This window comes from Phalangium opilio, unplaced genomic scaffold (genome assembly GCF_054372755.1).
Source record: "Phalangium opilio isolate 3A_F unplaced genomic scaffold, DU_Popi_V2 ptg000390l_1, whole genome shotgun sequence".
Lineage (NCBI taxonomy): Eukaryota > Metazoa > Arthropoda > Arachnida > Opiliones > Phalangiidae > Phalangium > Phalangium opilio.
In genome coordinates, this window is record NW_028324234.1 from 3,318,891 (window position 1) to 3,337,923 (window position 19,033).

Here is a 19,033-nt window from a genome sequence, read left to right on the forward strand (position 1 = left end):
TCCACCAGCCGAGGTTGTTGAACCTACAGGCTCCCATAATAGCTTCCTCCTCAATAAAAAGGTGAAGAGGAAGCATATTGAGAAGGATTTCCAGAGAAGCTGTGGGGGCTGTTCTCATGGACCCCGTGATACCGATGCACGCCAGCCTTTGAAGCTTGCGTAGTTCGTCTTGGGCTGTTTTAAAGCGAACCCTGGGCCACCAGACAAGAGCTCCATAGGAGACCACTGGCCTGATGATCCTGGTATAAATCCAGTTTACAGCGCTAGGGCTTAAGCCCCAGGACTTGCTGACTGAACTTCTTAAACGCCAAAATAAAATTTTGGCCTTCTTGATACTCAGATCAAGGTGGGACTTCCAAGTAAGCTTGGCATCGAAAGTCACGCCAAGGTATTTGACCTCGGAGGACTTCTTTAAAACCTGTCCAAAGAAGGAAATATCGTTGAATAGGTCATTAGTCCTTTTCCGAGTAAACGGTATAAGGACAGTCTTGTTGGGATTGACGGTTAGGTTAACACCCCTACACCAATCCTCAACATCATGCAAGACAGATTTCATCAGTGCAGCGATAGTTGTAGGGAACCTCCCTGTAACAATCACTGCGATGTCATCCGCATAGCCAAAACAGTGACATCCCCTCTCCCCGAGTCGACCCAGCAGCTCATCCACCACCAGGCACCAAAGAAGAGGGGAAAGAACCCCTCCCTGAGGACAGCCACGGTCGGTGGAGATCTCCAAGGTTTCCCCGAGAAGAGACGCCGTCACCCTGCGATACATGAGCATGGATTTTATCCAACGACACAAAGTGTCGTCAATACCAAACCGCTCCGCAGCGCGAAGGATGACTTCACTAGAGACCCTATCAAAGGCACCCTCAATATCAAGGAAGATGGCCAAAGACATCTCCTTGAACTCGATGGCCTTGTCAAGGCAGTTCAAAATGCCATGAAGCGCCGTCTCTGTGGACTTGCCTTTCTGATAGGCAAACTGAAAAGTGGACAGGGGTGTGTGGGAAAGAACACCATCCCGCAGATACCTGTCCACCAATTTCTCTAAAGTCTTTAGGAAGAAAGAGGTAAGACAGATAGGTCTGAATGCCTTAGCCTCAAGATAGCTCGTCTTCCCAGGTTTGGGAATAAAGATAACCTTCGAGCGCTTCCAGACATCTGGAATATGCGCCAGAGCAATGCAGGCTCTAAATATCCTGCACAGATAAGGGCCAATGGCGTCTATGCCTTCCTGGAGGAGGGCGGGAAAGACGCCATCTGGGCCAGGGGACTTGTAGGGCTGAAACGAGTTTACAGCCCACTGAAGTCTAGAGTATGTAACTACCTTATTGGCGATGCCCCAGTCCGCCCTGTGCGCTCTCCGAAAGTGCACGGGGGGAGCGCCGGTGCCTGTGAGGTCAAAGGCCTTGGAGTCCGGGAAGTGTACCTTAAGCATATGCTTAAGGGTATCAGTCCCGGACTTGGTAAACTCACCATCTGCCACCTTGATGGTGCTGAGCTGGTGAGTGTTATCATGAGCCAGGATCTTCATGATTTTGGCAGTAGCGGGGGCATCAGAGATGCTACCGCAAAAGTCCCTCCAGGAGTTCCTCTTGGCCTCCCGGATGGCTTTATTATACTTATTGAGGGTCTGTCTATAAATAGTCCAGTCCCCAGTCCTCTTAGCCCTATTAAAGAGTTTCCGAGTGAGCTTGCGAAGCTTGCCAAGTTCCGTATTCCACCAAGGAACGAGCCTTGGCCGGCTGGCAAGCTTCGCTGGACAGTTGTGGTGGTAGGAATCGATAATGGCTTGTTGCATGAGATCAACTGCCGAATCAAATTCCAGCACCGAGGAAAGCTTTGGAGCATTACCTCTGAGAAGGAGGCGAAGTTCCTCCCTGTAGCCGGACCAGTCGGTCCGACGGGGGTTACGCAGTTCCGTCTTAACCGAAGTTGACTTGACCGCAACCGAGAAGCAGATGTGCCTATGGTCCGAAAGAGACGGTTCATTAGACACATGCCAGTTGGAAACCGACAGACTGATATTGTCTGTGGCCAGGGTGACATCAATGACCTCCTTTCTGTTAGAAGTAACGAAGGTTGGCTCATTGTGCCTGTTGAGAATATGCAGGTTCGTACCGACCAGATATTCAAGCAGTTCATCACCACGTCTGTTGCAGTCACTGCTGCCCCACGTGACATGGTGGGCATTGGCATCACAGCCCAAAATGAGCCTGTCCCCCTGCCTCTCACAGCGGTCGACAAGAGCGACAACCTCCTGTGGTGGAGGGGAACCCGTGGCATCATGGGGAAAGTAAGCGGACGCCATGGTAAGGCCAGTTGCCTCTCCAAAAGAGGAGGGCATTACCTTAATCACAGCAGTATCCCTAGTGAGGTAGTTCGGAAGCGGAAGGATATCAAGACCCTTCCTGGTCAGAACACACGCCCTGGGGTTGGGTGAGGTAAAGTCATAAGAGATATTACCTGCGTTCTTTAAACCAAGGATTTTACCATTATGAATCCAAGGTTCCTGAATGAGGGCCACATCCAGGCCCTCTAAGGCAAACCTCCGGCATAAAACTGCCGAGGCTGCTTTGCAGTGATGCAGGTTGATCTGGATCACCTTGATGCTCATATCGCAGGAAGAGAGGCGGCCCCGGCTACTGCTTGGCGGTAGCGCGGAGTCCCGATCCAAGACCGGTATCTCCCACGCCTCCACCAGCAGCACCCTCGGCCCCTAACTCCATCCTAGTGACAGGAGCGTGGGTCCCCTCGGTATCAGAGTCCTTCAAAAAGTCGGACTCTGTCCCGAGGTCTATGTCTGAGCTATCTGGAAGGGATGGCTCTAAATTAATACCAGCAATATTTGCTGCCAGCTCCCCACTCACGCTGGCTGCAGTGTTGCCTTCTTCTTCCGAAGCCTCAAGGGCATTCTGGAGAGGGTCCTTAGGCGCATTCAGGACTTTAAAAGTCCCGACATCCACGCCAGTAAGACCCTCGAAGCCGGCCTCCTTGATGGCCTCCATGGAGGAGCCATCAATTAAGAAGATCCAGCGTCTGGTGCTCTTCTAATCTAACGACTTCAGGCACCGCCAACAGTCGGTCAGAAACCTACCGTTGTAGGCCTTCAATCGCCGGAGAAGAGCCGCCGGATCAGTGGTGCGACGGTCCTTGGTCCGGAAGGACACCTTGAACGGCTTCGGGAGTTCACTGGCCTTCATGACTGAAAGCCGTGTTCCCCCTATGGCACGCTCATTATGGTGTAGCACCTTCACGAGCCAATCGCCGGTCGCAGAATCCCCACAAGAATAGATCATGGCCCCAGCCATGATGTGGAAATTGAGAGGACGCGGCAGCGAGCTTCCCGAAGAAAGCTCAGCGTCCAGTGCGTCAAGTATAGCGGCCTGGATGGGAACAACGTCCTCCTCCGTGACTGCATTGGTCGGATAGCCATCTTTAACAATGGCCATCTTGACAATACTAGCGACGTCGCAGTAAGACTTGGTCTTCTTTGACGCCGCAGCTTGTAAGCTAGGCGAGGGATCAGGGTCCTCAGCCCTAGCTCTCTTTCCAGAAAGGATGGTAGCTTCTCTTGCACCAGGCGTAGAGTCCGTACCCAAGACGTTACTCCCAGCACCCGAAGGTACAGGAGTCCCATCTCGGCCCGTATCTCCTGCACCCAGTGCAGAGTTCTGCCCATCTTTTTGGGATTGTTTTCTTCGGCGGTTGGCCTTGCGCCTCCTATTAGCCTCACTCAACCTGGTAGAACCCGATTGAGGAGCAGGAGGTGACTTTTGGCCTTCCGCCGATTGCGGGTGGTTGCTGCCAGAGGCAGCATCACGCCCAGAAGCAGGTTGGGAGTTGCCTCCTTCCCTGAGAGAAGGCTGGGTACCGGTAGAACCGGCTCCATGCCCAGGTTTGTTTTTAGTTTTAGTTTTTAGAGAATCCATAGAGATCCCACGAGTAATGAGGCAAGAAAAAGGTCACCACCCGGTAGTCCTCAACCCGGGTGGAAGGCTAATTACAACGGGGTTTCGCCTGGTGCCCCGAGGGGACCGTTCGAGATACCGTAGATTAACTTCCCCGGTACCACACAGCCCTCAGCACGGTACCAGCACACCTTGACTTGGGAAGGGCGCGTATCAACTCAGCCCACAAAACGCAGTGGTTGACCAGCTCTCACCACCGAGGAGGTGTGATACAACGCACTGTTGAGGACCCAAGCTGGTGGTCGCGCAAGCGAAAAGAAAGGCTGAGTAGCAAAGCAAGGGGGGGAATTAAGCGCGCCATCCAGCTTGCGTCTTCAACTTCGAGAGCCAAACAATGGTGATACAATTACACAAAGTCTTTGAAATGATACACAAACCTTTGCAATGTATCTATTTTCCGTTTATGTTATATTTTCAGTAAATACAATAATTTTTAAATCACAAATATTTCACGTGAAAGCTCAATAAGACACAAAAACCTCTTTTCTGAAAACTCTTTGTGGAGTTTTCCAAATATTTCAATATAGTTTAAAAAGGTTTCGAATTTCTTCGAAATGGAATTTTACCATTTGTTGTATATCTAAGACAAGCCAATATCCAATAAGAAACATCTTCTCGCGTTACCGCGCATAACTTGCCAGTGACCTCATTTTTCACAAAATGTATGGATCAAACAATGGCTTCTATCATAAGTTTATGAGATATGTTCCATAAGTATGACCTAACACGTGATGCTAGAGACTTACTGAGAGGTAGTTCGAAAACGACACGAGAATTGACAACAATCGGTTTTGCCGTCCATCTTTCTATAAAGTCTATACTAAGCCTTTCACAGCGCCTCACGAGGCGTCGCTTTACGAGAATCTATGACGTTTCACTTCATGACAAGCTCTCAGTAACCATTGGCAAACGTATGAAACTCATATGAACTTATGCTTCTATATATAACAAGATGGTCGATATTAAAGCCATACTCCACTTCTTATTAGGCATTCTATTCTATCGAAAACAAACCGTAATTCAACCTATTTATATCTCAGGAAAAAATATCCTTCCTTCAAAATATTCACTTCTGTTATAATTGTAGCAAAAATATATAATATTTCATACAAAAAGTCTGGGAGAACGCTTGCGAGTTTGTACGCGATATTTACGGTGAGTGGGTAATAATGCGTTCCCTCTTCGAGTAGTTACAAATCAAGCACTACGCCTTCCATTTCCGAGACCTATTCACCAAATACATAACGCACCACATAAAATAGAGCCTAAGTCTGAAATTCCTACTGCATAGGAGGAAAATACTATATATACATGTATGTCGAGTTATATTTCACTCCTATTGGATTTAAGCTGAATATATGGTAGTAATAGGTGGAACCATAGGATGAGAAAACACATGTTTGGTTGTTTACATTTTTATCTCCGCTTTTGACGTTACTGCGGCTCAGCTAAGTAAGGTTTTATTTTCAAAAATTCAAAGAAAGTATGGAGGAATCTGAGGAAGAACTTGGCCTTAACCTTTTGACAATTGGAGATGGACCTCCAATGTCAATTGATGAAGTTTTAAACGACTTTAAGTGCGAATCATTCTCTTTAAAAGTGGACCAGAATGGAGAGAGAAGAAAGATTTTAGAAGAACTAAAGCGTGATGGAAGACTTGAAAATATTGTGAGACACATGCATGCCCAATACTTAGTTTTGATTGAAAAGTATAAATCAGTTCAAGGCGGATATTCAGCCTTTCAATATGCATACAGTGAATTTTTGTATGAGTACAAATTTAAAGGGTATGGCCATAATATTATGTGTGAATTCGGCAATCAAAATGCGGGTAATGTTCTTCACTGGGTTGGAACGAGAGTCAGAGAACTATGCTCGGAAATAAAAAGAACAATGGAAATAGCTGTCACTCACAAGGACACTATTTCAATTAACAAGCCCAATGAAGAAGTTAAACAAACTAAAAAATCAGGTGGCATTCGTAATGTCAAAACTGACAGGATATATACCCTCACAAGGCTAGCAGGAGGGTGTTTAGGAGAAATATGGAAGGTTTCAAAAAAGAAGATGCAAGTTCATGCAAAAATTATTAAAGGGAAAAAACCCCTGACTCAAAAAGAGAGGGATAAAGCACATCAGATGTATAAAATGAGTCTCTCACTTCGAAACATTGATCAGCTTCCTGGGGACTTACCTGCTGTTATTGCAATGTTAAACAATGGAGGCATGCTATTACCCCACCTTAAATTAATGCCATATATTGAGAGGGTTAATGATCTTGTCGTTGGCATTTTCACGAAAGAGTTCGCAAGTTCAGATTCAAAGCTAGCATTAAGTAAGTCATGAGTTTTTTTTTTAATTTATACAACTGAACTAAATGTTATATGTTTTAAGAAAAGACAATGAGTGGCCTCTTGCATGATGAGCAGTGTAAATTTATGTATCATGAAGCTGTTTCAAACATTGATGAAATTAAAAAGCGTGGGTTTACGAGTAGCGACCTGGAGATTATGAGGCAAGAATTTCAACGTAAAATGGGGCATGCAAAGCTAGGAGATTTGATGAGAGGAATAGTACGAAAAAGAAATGAAATGAAAGGGAGAAGAGGTAAAGGTGGTCAAAACCTACGATGCCAACTGTATAACATGACATCAAAAAAAGCAAAGTCAAAAAACCCTAAGTCAAAAAACCCTAAGTCCACAAACCCTAAGTCCACAAACCCTAAGTCCACAAACCCTAAGTCAACAATCCCTGAGTCAACAATCCCCGAGTCAACAATCCCCGAGTCAACAATCCCCGAGTCAACAATCCCTGAGTCAACAAACTCTAAGTCAACAACCTCTAAGTCAACAAAATCTAAGTCAAAAAACCCAAAGTCAACAAATCCGAAGTCGACAATTTCTAAGTCTGTAATAAACTCTCAAGCTGAATCAAAATTAAACATTGCAAGTGCAACATTGCCTAGAAATAAAACAGAGCCCGAAGTTTTAAAAGGCACTAGTGAAGTTAAACAAGTGAAAGTGAAGCTAAGTCAACCACTTTCACATAGTGAGAGTCCGAAACGATCTCGATCGGGAAGGGAAATTAAAAGAAGAGTACTTTATGAGTGATAAAAAAAGCTTTTATTATTATAGTTTAAACTTGTTAAAAGTCAAATATAAAATTAACTTCAAATGTTATTAAGAATTACGAGTTCAAAGAAATCTGTTTATTTGTCTACAATATCAAGTCCTACTTTACGGTAACTAGCTTCCGCATTCTGTGAGGTTCGGGTACAGTTGTGTATCAAAAGCGACCTTCTAGTGGGGCAATAGTTCATACTTGTCAGTTTACCACCGGAAGTGTACTTCATTTGACTGAATATAGTCTCAACGGCTGAGCCACTAATTCTTACGGGGTAGATGTATTTGGTTGGATGTCTTTCGGTAAAATCTTTTGCGAAACCGATGAAACCATGGATTGAAATTCTTAATAGCTCCCACGTTTGCCATGCCAAAAAATGCTTCGCAGATTTACTAGTTAGGGATTCTCCCTTTTCAATTCTTTCAGATGCCCATTCTTCGAAATATTTAAGGCCTTTGAGCATGCACTGAATTGGTTCAGACTCAACCGAGTTAACTTTATTATGACTAAGCAATCCTAATTCAAATATTTCATGACAAGCTTTCAGGTACTCATACATGGCCATCACTTTGTCCCTGTCTGCTGGTGGATCATCTTTGAGGGGGTTAGCGTAATTATATAACTCACCAAGCACCGGGAGCTGTTGCATTATGCGTGCCGGTGTGACATTCAATTTGGTCCACGAGTCTCTGTCTATGAAAGCTTGACACAAGCCTTTAACTTGGGCTAAATCATTACAATCCCTTCGATCGTCTTCCCTTTTCTTCATATCTTTGAGTTGGTCCCATCCAAAATGTACACCTTTAAACAAGAAATCTTTCGTTCCTTCATCTTGGGAATGATGGGCCGCATTAATCATATTTTTCATCTGGTGGCTAGGGCAGATTATCCAGTGAATCCAACGGTCTTCTAGGTGTGGGTTTCGGAAGCGCGGAATAATGGTGAAATCTATAGTACCATCCTCTTTGATTGTGTGCATTTGGGCTTTTGTAACACCCATGCTGTGCCTCAGAGATGAAACATTAGAGCTGCCTCCGTCACACACAAGCGCCAATGTTTCAAATCCTACTAGATGGAACGCTGAGATACATTTCAAAACCGAGTTTGTAATGAATGAATGTGGAGCGGGATTTGCCAACATAAAAAAGGGACCTATCACATCAAACTTGGCAGACGCACACCTCCACAAGAACTGTAAAACGTACTCTGCCTCGACAGTATTTTTGATGATATTTTCCTTATAGAGGTCTTCCATCGAAGCACACTCATTTGGGTCTAACGCATAACCAACGAATTCATTATTTCTGGAATTCCATACTACTTTCCCAATAACTTTAACCTCATCAAAGATTAACAGTCCTTCTTTTGGCGGTTTTATGGCTCCTTTATAATTTTCCGCAAATTGGTCAAATCTCTCAGATTCACTCTGTAGGAACTTGTAATCAACCCCTTGTTTACTAGGTATCTGCCGAATTTTTGACTGCACAGAATGAACACTGGGAAGTTTCAAAATATCAAATGAAGCTAAGGCATCATACGCGGCTGGAGATCTAGAATAAACAGCTAGAGCTATTCGGTAGGTTAGTGGGCCAAATCGGTTTCCTTTCGACCCTCTTTCGTTTTTATCCTGCTCTTTTTGAAAATCAGTTTTTTCCGAGTCTCTTTTCCAAGCTCTCTCAAGGGCTATCCCTAATACCTTATTTCTTGCTTTAGCTTCTCGAAAAATCTTTTTCAAGTCTTCTTGACCTTTTGAATTAATTTCATTCATAATGACATTCAATTGCTTTGTTTGCTCTGAACTTAATTCAACTGCGGAATTTTCTAGCTTCTTTTCCAATTCCATAGCTTTTTTGTTCAGTTTGTGACGATACTTTCGATTTTCAAGAATTCGTTTTGATCTGGATCTTGGAGTTAAGATACCAATCCTACAAGAAGAAAGCGCAGACTGTCTTTTTCGTTTTGTTCTTGGGGTAATTTGTTCAGTCTTCTTTTTCTGATATGAGATGTATCTGAATCAGAAACAAATATTTATTAGCCCCAAATTTAATTCATTCATATTTGATACTTAAGAATAGTAATGGGCACAAAGAGATATATCAGTATCGTGAAAAATATGGCACTTTAACCGACATATCGATTTTAGTTAAATTAACTGATTAATCGGTTCAAGGTTAATTTACTGACTAATCTGTTGATAATCGGTCGATATAATATTTCCATTGATTTAAATAGTTGGTTAAAATCGGAGTCGGTTCCAGTAAAACTTCAATATCGGTTAATTTATGGTACCCGCAATCACTACTAAAAAAATCATTACCTTTGAAGGTATCGGCACTTCCCACACTGGTAAATTTCATCTTTTAGTTGGTCTCGGGCGACATTTTTTGGTGGAACATGCCAAACAGGACAGCTAATGTTATGAAACCGCTCAAAGGGATTTATAATTTTCACGATATTTTTGGTCTGGAAGCTTTTGCAATCCTTCTAAAAATTCTTTCTGTTAGCATTTGTAAAAAAATTAAATCATAAGCAGACATACGTCTAATATTCCACAACAGAAAACATGATCATCGCTAAGTTTGGACAAAGCGTCGTTGACCACTGCATAATTTATGATTGATGCATTGGATTCAACATCAACAAAGCTGATTTCAGAGAGTGGTTTGAACATAATTAATGTAATGAGAATTCCTCTTGAATGAAACAATAGTCTAATTGGCGAATCAAAGTAGTTTGGGTTCATTTGAATCCCTTCCGCCCGAGTAATTTCTAGTTGTTCGTCTCCACTTTTGAATTTTTTATAAGATAGGCAAATGCCACCTAAAATTAAAGCAATTAATTACAATTCTAATGTCAGTGTTAATTTAGTTATATCATACTTCTATTTAGATTCTTGATATAAACATTTAAAGCTTGAATTAGTGATTCAGATGTTTTACATTCGGCAAATTTAGGTCTTTTAACTTGTAGTTCTCCATCAGTTGACGTTTCTTTGTCCAGTTTTCTTTTGCAGGGGTTTTTTTCCGTTAACGCACAAATATTTGTTTGTGTTTCAGCCGTCCGAAGAAATTTAATATAGAAATCGCACTGCGTTGACCTTTCATTTGTCAACTTGGGTTCGTTTTTACAATCACACTCAGGAGAAACATTACTTTTCTTAAATTGTTGGTCAAAGGTCTGAATCGTACCCTCTGTTTGAACAAATTTCTGCTTTTTTTCCGGTTTTACTTGCACAGATTTGACAACAGTTTGTTTCAGGTAAAAATTACACTGAGTAGCTTCCATTTTCCAATACCAGCCGAAAGTAGCCAAGGCTTTTTTTTTTTTTTTGCTCCAACGAAGTTGCCGAGCTAGGGCTTGTATAGCCTTACAGCTCCAAATGTAGGATAGATAATGTCAGAATTCAAATGCCCAAAAATTTCTTAACTCCAGTTTTAAAATGAATTATTGATGTCTGGGAGACTAGGTCATTAGGGAGGGAGTTCCAAATGGGAATGGTTCGACGGAAGAAAGAGTGTCTCAGAGGGCCCTTGCGGGAAGGGGGAAGGAATAGCTTTCTATTATTTCCGCGCGTTTGATGTAAGTGGGGAACTGAGGTGAAGTAACGCTGGGTCGATTTACTTAAAACTCTATAGAGACTGACGAGGTCAAGATAGGTACGTCGCAGCGACAGGGGGGTCCAGCCCAAAGCAGATAATCTAGTGGCGCGAGGAAGATGACGCAGGGACGTACAGAGCTTGGAAGCACGACCTTGGACACTATCAAGGAGGGCAATATCTCCTTGGAAAGAGGGGTTCCATAACTGGCTTCCAAACTCCAGTAACGGCCGCACATAGCAGTGAAAGATACGTGTGAGAAGCCGGGGAGAGAGGTTTGGGAAGTTGGCCTTTACTGTAGCAAGAAGACCGTTAGCACGACTGCATGCTTGCTTAACATGAGTGTGAAATTTCAGATTGTGGGAGACACGAACCCCCAAGTCCCGACACTCATCAACACGACGGATGTTAGAACCCCCAAGATAGTAAGGGCTTACCGTAAATACGTATACTTTGATTACTCTCTCATAATTCGCGTTAATTTTACTATGAAACTTTTACGGAAATAAGTTCAGTGATTAAGATTTTACCGCTTTGTATCTTTCAGTCAAATTATTCGGAGAATAATATTAAAAAAGTTGTGAAACGTCCTCAATGAGTTTGTACGACGAGTCGACGACCAAAAAAGATTACAGTTACACAGGATATTTGGAAACTACTTTCAATAAATTTATTCAACCACGTGATTGAAAGGCGTCAGATTTTAACCAATGAGATTGTACACGCGCTTCTCTCTGGTCGTCTGCTCGATAAATTTCGTGCTATGCACGTAGAAGCCTACCATAAGATCGCTCTCCCAGACTTTTTGTATGAAATATTATATATTTTTGATTGTAGTACAGCGACATGGATGATGGAACAAAGAATTCCGAGAGTGAAAAGCCCCTTTAATAGTGTTAAAATTAGTCCAGTAACTCTGACCCTTAAAGACACTGTTGAACAGCTCCTCGATGCGATAAATACCAAACGAGTGAACACTGAACAGCTCCTAGGTGGCCCTAAAAAACTCTTAAGGCGGTAGTCACTAGTCAAGTCAACTCTTAACTGGCTGAAAAGGGTCATTTCCCGTCTCTATTATCTAACGAACCACAAATGTTATTTGTTAGTGGTTTTGAAATTTTGAATAATATATAAATCAAAATCTTCTTTAGTTCATGATATATTATTGCTATTGATAGCATGGGAGATTAGTCAATATTTATTAAAAATAGATCGCCTTGCTTTCGGTGATCCTTTACCTATTACCTCAAGTTCTAATAATGTTAATTACACAAACTTTACTTCTGACGAAGCATAAAAGTCAGACGAATTTTATGATATTTGGGATTTTGAAGCTTAATTTTTAAATTACGATAAGAAATGTATATTCGAACAGTGTTTTAAGCGTAAGCTCGAAGATGTCGCTACAAGAAACCTCGAATATAAATATATCAGGTTGGGCATGAACTGGGATTCAGAATTTCATACCCAGTATTAATCCCTCAGCCTGATCAGTCTGAAGTTGGAAATATTTGGTGGTTTTCTGTTGTGCTTTCTGAGTGTGGTGATGGCTCCGGCCTGGCTGTGGGAAAGTTTGAATGGAAACTGTAGCTGTTCAACTCTTCAAACTCAATAATTTTGGAGACTGGTGATTTGGGTCGTTTGAAGGTTATCAGTGAAAGCGCGAAGATTTTATTTAGTGACCCGGGTGGCATTATTCAAGCCCAACAGGGAAAAAACTCATGCTAAAGCTATTTTCACCCCCACATAAAACTGAGAACCGTGTTACGAAAATCAGTGTCTTCTTGTGTTTTTTGGTCGTATTAGAAAAAGGTTTACTACCGCCGGCATTTTCTATCCATTATCCACAAATTAGTGGATAACCTATTATTTATAAACAAAGTCGTGGATATAATACTTTTTATCACGTAAGTTCTGTGGATAGTTTTCGATTATGGATAAAGATATAATGACGTGGATAATGGATAGATAATGCCGAGCTCTAGGTAGATGTGTCCTGTAGATATCATACGATGTGGCTAAAAATCATCAGTGTTCAGACTTTGGATGAAAAATACTTTCTATAAATACTTATTTTAAGAATCGTAATGCAATTTCACTGTTAAGTTTGAAGTGTATAATCGTAAAGTTAGTTTCTCAAGAAAACATTTAAGTTTTAAGAATTAAGATTTTTCAACACAGTGATTATATAAACAGATTTTTAAACCCCACATTGGGAACTGCTAGCATTGGTTAACGAACTGACTACATGATAAACTGATCATTCAGAAAGCTCGGGTTGATTTCTTCTTTTCCCTTCCTTTGATCATGCACGCTGACAAAATCTCCAATGCCACAACGACACAAGAGACGACTATACCCTTGACCCAAAATTCGAAAGGGAGAGAAACGGTGCTGAAGTTTAATGACTTGACTTTCGGTTCGGGTTTTTGGCAAGTAACGAGGTCTAACAGCGCCTTCGACTCTGGCGTCGTCCAGCGATGGAATTGGTGTTCCGTGTTAAAAAGCAAACTGAAAATTTGGCTATTTCAATTTCTAAAACTGAATAAAATTAGAATAATGGAAAGTATTAGTTCTAACACGGTACGCGACAATTTGGTCTCGCCGTTATGGTCTCGCCGATTTGGTCTCGCCGTTTTGGTCTCGGGACAAATGGGTCTCGGGACAATTGGGTCTCGGGACAAATGGGTCTCGGGACAAATGGGTCTCGGGACAATTGGGTTTCGGGACAATTGGGTTTCGGGACAAATGGGTCTCGGGACAAATGGGTCTCGGGACAAATGGGTCTCGGGACAAATGGGTCTCGGGACATTTGGGTCTCGGGACAATTGGGTCTCGGGACAAATGGGTCTCGGGACAATTGGGTCTCGGGACAAATGGGTCTCGGGACCTAACCCAACCCAACATTGTTTGGGGGTAAGAAGATTATTTATATGAGTATTAAAAGCCCGCCTCTTACCACGAACAATTTATTAGCAATAATAGAAATATTTTGGAAAAGGTGTCAGATAATAAATAGGAGAATATTTTGGAAAAGGTGGCAGCTAATTAATTGGAGAATATTTTGGAAAAGGTGGCAGCTAACTATTAGAAGAATATTTTGGAAAAGGTGGGAGCTAATTAGTAGGAGAATGTTTTGGAAAGGGTGGTAGCTAATTAGTAGGAGAATGTTTTTTGGAAAAGGTGGCAGCTAATTAATAGGCGAATATTTTGGAAAAGTTGGCAGCTAGTTAATAGCAGAATATTTTGGAAAAGGTGGCAGCTAATTAATAGGAGAATATTTAGGAAAAGGTGGCAGCTAGTTAATTGGAGAATATTTTGGAAAAGGTGGCAGCTAACTATTAGGAGAATGTTTTGGAAAAGGTGGCAGCTAATTAGTAGGAGAATGTTTTGGAAAAGGCGGTAGCTAATTAGTGGGAGAATGTTTTGGAAAAGGTGGCAGATAATTAATAGGAGAATATTTTGGAAAAGGTGGCAGCTAATTAATTGGAGAATATTTTGGAAAAGGTGGCAGCTAACTATTAGAAGAATATTTTGGAAAAGGTGGGAGCTAATTAGTAGGAGAATGTTTTGGAAAAGGTGGCAGCTAATTAATAGGAGAATATTTTGGAAAAGTTGGCAGCTAGTTAATAGCAGAATATTTTGGAAAAGGTGGGAGCTAATTAATAGAAGAATATTTAGGAAAAGTTGGCAGCTAATTAATTGGAGAATATTTTGGAAAAGGTGGCAGCTAACTATTAGGAGAATATTTTGGAAAAGGTGGCAGCTAATTAGTAGGAGAATGTTTTGGAAAAGGTGGTAGCTAATTAGTAGGAGAATGTTTTGGAAAAGGTGGCAGCTAATTAATAGCAGAATATTTTGGAAAAGGTGGCAGGTAATTAATAGGTGAATATTTATTAAAAGGTGGCAGCTAATTAATTGGAGAATATTTTGGAAAAGGTGGCAGCTAACTATTGGGAGAATATTTTGGAAAAGGTGGCAGCTAATTAGTAGGAGAATGTTTTGGACAAGGTGGTAGCCAATTAATAGGAGAATGTTTTGGAAAAGGTGGCAGCTAATTAATAGCAGAATATTTTGGAAAAGGTGGCAGCTAATTAATAGGAGAATATTTAGGAAAAGGTGGCAACTAATTAATAGGAGAATATTTTGGAAAAGGTGGCGACGAATTAGGTAACCAAATAATCACGAGACCAAACCGTCCCGAGACCAAATAATCACGATACCAAATAGTCCCGAGACCAAATAATCACGATACCAAATAGTCCCGAGACCAAATAATCACGATACCAAATAGTCCCGAGACCAAATAATCACGATACCAAATAGTCCCGAGACCAAATAATCACGATACCAAATAGTCCTGAGACCAAATAGTACCGAGACCAAATAGTACCGACACCAAATCGGTGAGACCTATTAGTCCCGCGACCAAATCGGCGAGACCAAATTGTCCTGCTCCGGTTCTAACACTTTTCGAAGAATTTCTGTCTTGGTGGTGTCGTTGATGTGGCTCGAAAGCGGCAAGAATCTAAATTCAAAGTAAGGCGGTTCTTGTTTAACGTGAACCGACTCGGAATAAAACCATTTGTTTGTTGTTTTGATAGTGTTCATGTTTGATTTAAAGTCGCCTTCTTTGATGAGGTAGGCGCCTCGCCTTTCGCTCAATAATTTCACAATACATTTGCTGTTACTGGGAATTGGTAACGCACCCGGAACCCCTTTATGCAAGGGATTTTTCGCTACCTGCCATATAAGCGAACATTGAAAATAAAATAAAGAGAGAACCGGCACAAGATAAAACTTGACCCATTGCTGGTAATAAACGTGTTCAAATGAGTGAGCAGTGACATATCCTTGTAGCTTCGGTCCAGTGCCATCTTTAGCAAAAATATCCGTAAACTTATCCAGGGTTTTGTAGTTTATTTCAGAAAATTGACCTCGCATGGTGGCGCCAACACAGGCAAGGATCACTGTAGACGCTAATAACCAAACTGCCAATATTACTTCTTCAAATGGTTTGCCTTGATTTTTCCTCGGATAAGCTGAAAAATATTGTGAAAGGAGTGCACAAAATGGAATTTTTTTAGAGAAAAGTTCAAAATTGTCCTTAAATCGAACAGGTTTTTTACGGGAATACAGAAACATTTGTTGTTGTCTATATCGTAGTCGGCCTTCTAGGAAAGACAGGAAAAAGGGGTTCTGCTTTCCAGACACTGAAGGGAGTCAATTCCAAAAATATTTCTAACTCGAATTCATGGCTTAAAAATTTTTTAGTTGCCGGATTAGTGCCGCCTTGATCAAAGCTTACGACCTCGTTTCTAATATAAGTTTTATCAGAAGTAAGATAAGGGACTAAAAGTATCGAGCTAACCAAATTATTCACTTGGCGAAAGTGAATATTCTTGATAACACACCAACGGTTGGCCCTCTGTTAGCGGTTTCTGAATTTTCCCTCCAAAACGTGAGACGCTCGCGGTGGTAGACGGCCAAACTAGATTCAAGCACCCGCGTCTGTGTTCCACCGCTTAGTGTAGGCGCGATGGAAGCGGCATAAAATCCTCGAATTTGTTCACTAGTGCCAGAATCTATTACCAATGCTAGAGCACTTCACTTCTAGTCCCTTATTTTACTGCTGGTTTTATTTAGTTATTAGAAATTATTGAATTCTAGAGTAAATGTAGCGATATTTTCAGTTTAATGGTAGGTACAGGCTAAATATATGCTTACCATAAATAAAAAAGAATTACCTTCAGAAAAAATGTTGATATTAAGTTCCAGACATTGCTGAAAGAATTAGTGAAGATTTTCGTGATAAAATTTGACAATTTTGGTGTTCTACGTTTCGAATTATCCAAATACAAGTGGACAGATTTTCTTAGCGACAAACAACAAGAAATGATGAAAAGGAAACCACCAAGAGAAATACGGTCTACAATGAAATTTAAGAGTGTAACAGAATATTTCTATCATTTATTAATTGATTGAAATATTAGTCATCCAATTTGTCTATAAAATTACAATGCCATCCATTTCTAAAAGTTGTGATACTTTTTTAATTTCCTGTTCAGGTTTCGAAGAAGCTGTGAAGATCTTTTCGCAAAAGAAATAACCCAGGTAAAACTTTGATTTAAATTCTTCGTAATGGTATAGCGTATTTTTTATCATCCAATACATATCTATGATCTGAAATTTATTTGCGATATACGTTATAACGTAGACCGAAACAAGCTTGCATGATACTTATTTTTCCTTTTTTTTTAAATTTTGTTATGAAATGGAACCAAAATTTGAAATCTATACATCGCTTGAGATTTTAAACGTACATTGGCCCAGAACTTGAAACGGCTGTTGCTTATTTCGCAAAATCTTTTGACGAAATTTCTGAAAATAAAAAGCAATATTTTTTCAAAAGTAGATCAAATGAATAAATTGACCGTCGATATCAATAATGTTAAAGATATAACAACCGTTGGAATGGGTACATAAACAACACTCTTGGTATTACAGATAGCTAAATGCAGCTCTACTCAATAATTGAAGCAAGTTCGTTAATAGCAAAAAACAGATTGCACCATGCAGATTCGGTGCAATTGAACATCTTTCCCGCTATCAATTTGGGCTTGAATTTTAGCTTTTGATTCGAGTCTCAACGGAGCCTCCGAAATGAACTAGGCCCATGCGTGTCGATTTTTACGTGGGGAAATATCCAGTTTCATAGAGGAAATATTTTTACCCATTGTGTGTACGAGGTGGCGCTTTTATCACCGTTACGACCAGGGTCTTCCATAAATTATCGTTTATATTTTAGGCGCCAATTATCTGGGAGCAGCCAAGACGAGCACTGACATCCTTTTCTCGAAGCAACTCGTGGCACTTTTAAGACCACTGTAACTTCGTGATGGGTACAGGTAAAAGTCTGAAATTTTGCTTGCTGCGAGGACTGTCAATCTTAGCTATAGTTTCCAAAATTCAAGTTCCTACCTTATATACTTTTTCGAAATATCGTAGGTGAAATTTACCTTATTTTGTCACTCACTCACTCACTCACCGATCATCAAAATTCTAAGGTACTTCTAGGGGAGATAGAAACTTAAAATTCATGATTTAGTTTTCATTTATTTTATAAAGCACAGAAAAATTAAAACATCCTGAAATTTTTATAAAATTGTTCTTAAAACTAGATGGCGCTGCCGTATTTTCAACAGAAATAGTGTGTGTTCTTGATGAAAGGACGTAATGGTCCGAAGTTAACCGAAAGTTAAATATATATTAGAGCTAATAGGAGTAGTAGTTTAAAAGAAATGTGTCGTAACTGATGCTACATTCTTATATTAGGATATCGCGTAAATCGTTATTGCATATTCTCTGCGGGTCGAAAGGGGTAATTCAGCGTAAATATTGACAAACGTTAGCGATTATATTGGCAAACGAAGTACCACGAGAGGGTCTTGTTTTAATATAACTACCGAAGTTTAACGAGAGGGTCTACAAAAAGAAGTGAGATCCTATGAAAAACATTAACATGTGCAAAAATGGGCCAAGCCTCGCTCGTGCCCTCGTAAAACGTTCTGAGATCCCATGTAGAGCCAAGTCTGCCTTTTGTTCTCATTCAATTGCCAATTGAACAATTATGTTATAAATTAAGTCCTTTTCCTAATTAATAACCAATATTCTTTGACTCTATCTTTATTATACATCTTTGTTCGTATCAAAAATATCGTGACTTGGCAAGCGCAGGTAATTACCTTATAAACGTGTACATAAGGTTATGCATAACTCGCCTTATAAACTTGTACATATCCCCTCGACCATAAACGATTTAGTGAATATCCCTTCGATTATTTTAAATTCGGCAACGATTTAGTGAATATCCCCTCGACTTCCTTTTAATATTACTTACTTGCGATTGCCAAGTCACGATATTTTTGATACGAACAACGATGTATAATAATGATAGAGTCAAAGAATATTGGTTATTAATTAGGAAATGGACTTAATTTATAACATGATTGCTCAATTGGCGATTGAATGAGAACAAAAGGCAGACTTGGCTCTACATGGGATCTCAGAACGTTTTACGAGGGCACGAGCGAGGCTTGGCCCATTTTTGAACATGTTAATGTTTTTCATAGGATAAAACTTTTATGAAAGAGAAAGGTTTCACCTTTAAATTAACGTAATTTTTAGGTGCTATTCACTTTTTATTGAATCTATAGGTTAGATTGTATGGACAAAAATGTAATTATGAGGTTTTAACATCGTTGTTTTTTTCAGTAAAACAAAACTTCTTGAAGTTGCTAATTCACAGTTTTCATATACCATTAGAGGATTTTTTACCCC

The 19,033-nt window shown here is 40.7% G+C and overlaps 2 protein-coding genes across 3 annotated transcripts; one reads left to right on the top strand and one right to left on the bottom strand.

Annotated features, from left to right (window-relative positions):
* The first annotated feature begins 5,081 nt into the window (after window positions 1-5,081).
* LOC149596228 (uncharacterized) lies at window positions 5,082-7,084 on the top strand. 2 transcript variants are annotated; one of them, XM_089861351.1, is made up of 3 exons: window positions 5,251-5,287; window positions 5,346-6,309; window positions 6,369-7,084. In XM_089861351.1, exons 2-3 carry the CDS (start codon window positions 5,460-5,462, stop codon window positions 7,082-7,084), a joined length of 1,566 nt encoding a protein of 521 aa, XP_089717477.1. In that variant the 5' UTR covers window positions 5,251-5,287; window positions 5,346-5,459. The 2 variants fall into 2 exon arrangements, with proteins under 2 accessions (XP_089717478.1, XP_089717477.1); XM_089861352.1 differs by having other exon boundaries at window positions 5,082-6,309.
* On the bottom strand, window positions 7,074-10,382 carry LOC149596229 (uncharacterized). Its single transcript, XM_089861318.1, has 4 exons — window positions 9,977-10,382; window positions 9,637-9,917; window positions 9,415-9,581; window positions 7,074-9,106 (listed from the first exon to the last, which is right to left on the bottom strand). Exons 1-4 carry the CDS (start codon window positions 10,380-10,382, stop codon window positions 7,183-7,185), a joined length of 2,778 nt encoding a protein of 925 aa, XP_089717444.1. The 3' UTR covers window positions 7,074-7,182.
* Between the last annotated feature and the right edge of the window lie 8,651 nt (window positions 10,383-19,033).

Bases quoted from the DNA above. Each gene is read 5' to 3' on its own strand.
- LOC149596228 (XM_089861352.1), top strand. From the start codon at position 5,460: ATGGAGGAATCTGAGGAAGAACTTGGCCTTAACCTTTTGACAATTGGA. The intron at 6,310-6,368 runs GTAAGTCATGAG...ATATGTTTTAAG, and splicing joins AGATTCAAAGCTAGCATTAA to AAAAGACAATGAGTGGCCTC.
- LOC149596229 (XM_089861318.1), bottom strand. From the start codon at position 10,382: ATGGAAGCTACTCAGTGTAATTTTTACCTGAAACAAACTGTTGTCAAA. The intron at 9,582-9,636 runs GTATGTCTGCTT...AAGAATTTTTAG, and splicing joins TCTGTTGTGGAATATTAGAC to AAGGATTGCAAAAGCTTCCA. The intron at 9,107-9,414 runs GTAATGATTTTT...TTTCTGATTCAG, and splicing joins AAGTGCCGATACCTTCAAAG to ATACATCTCATATCAGAAAA.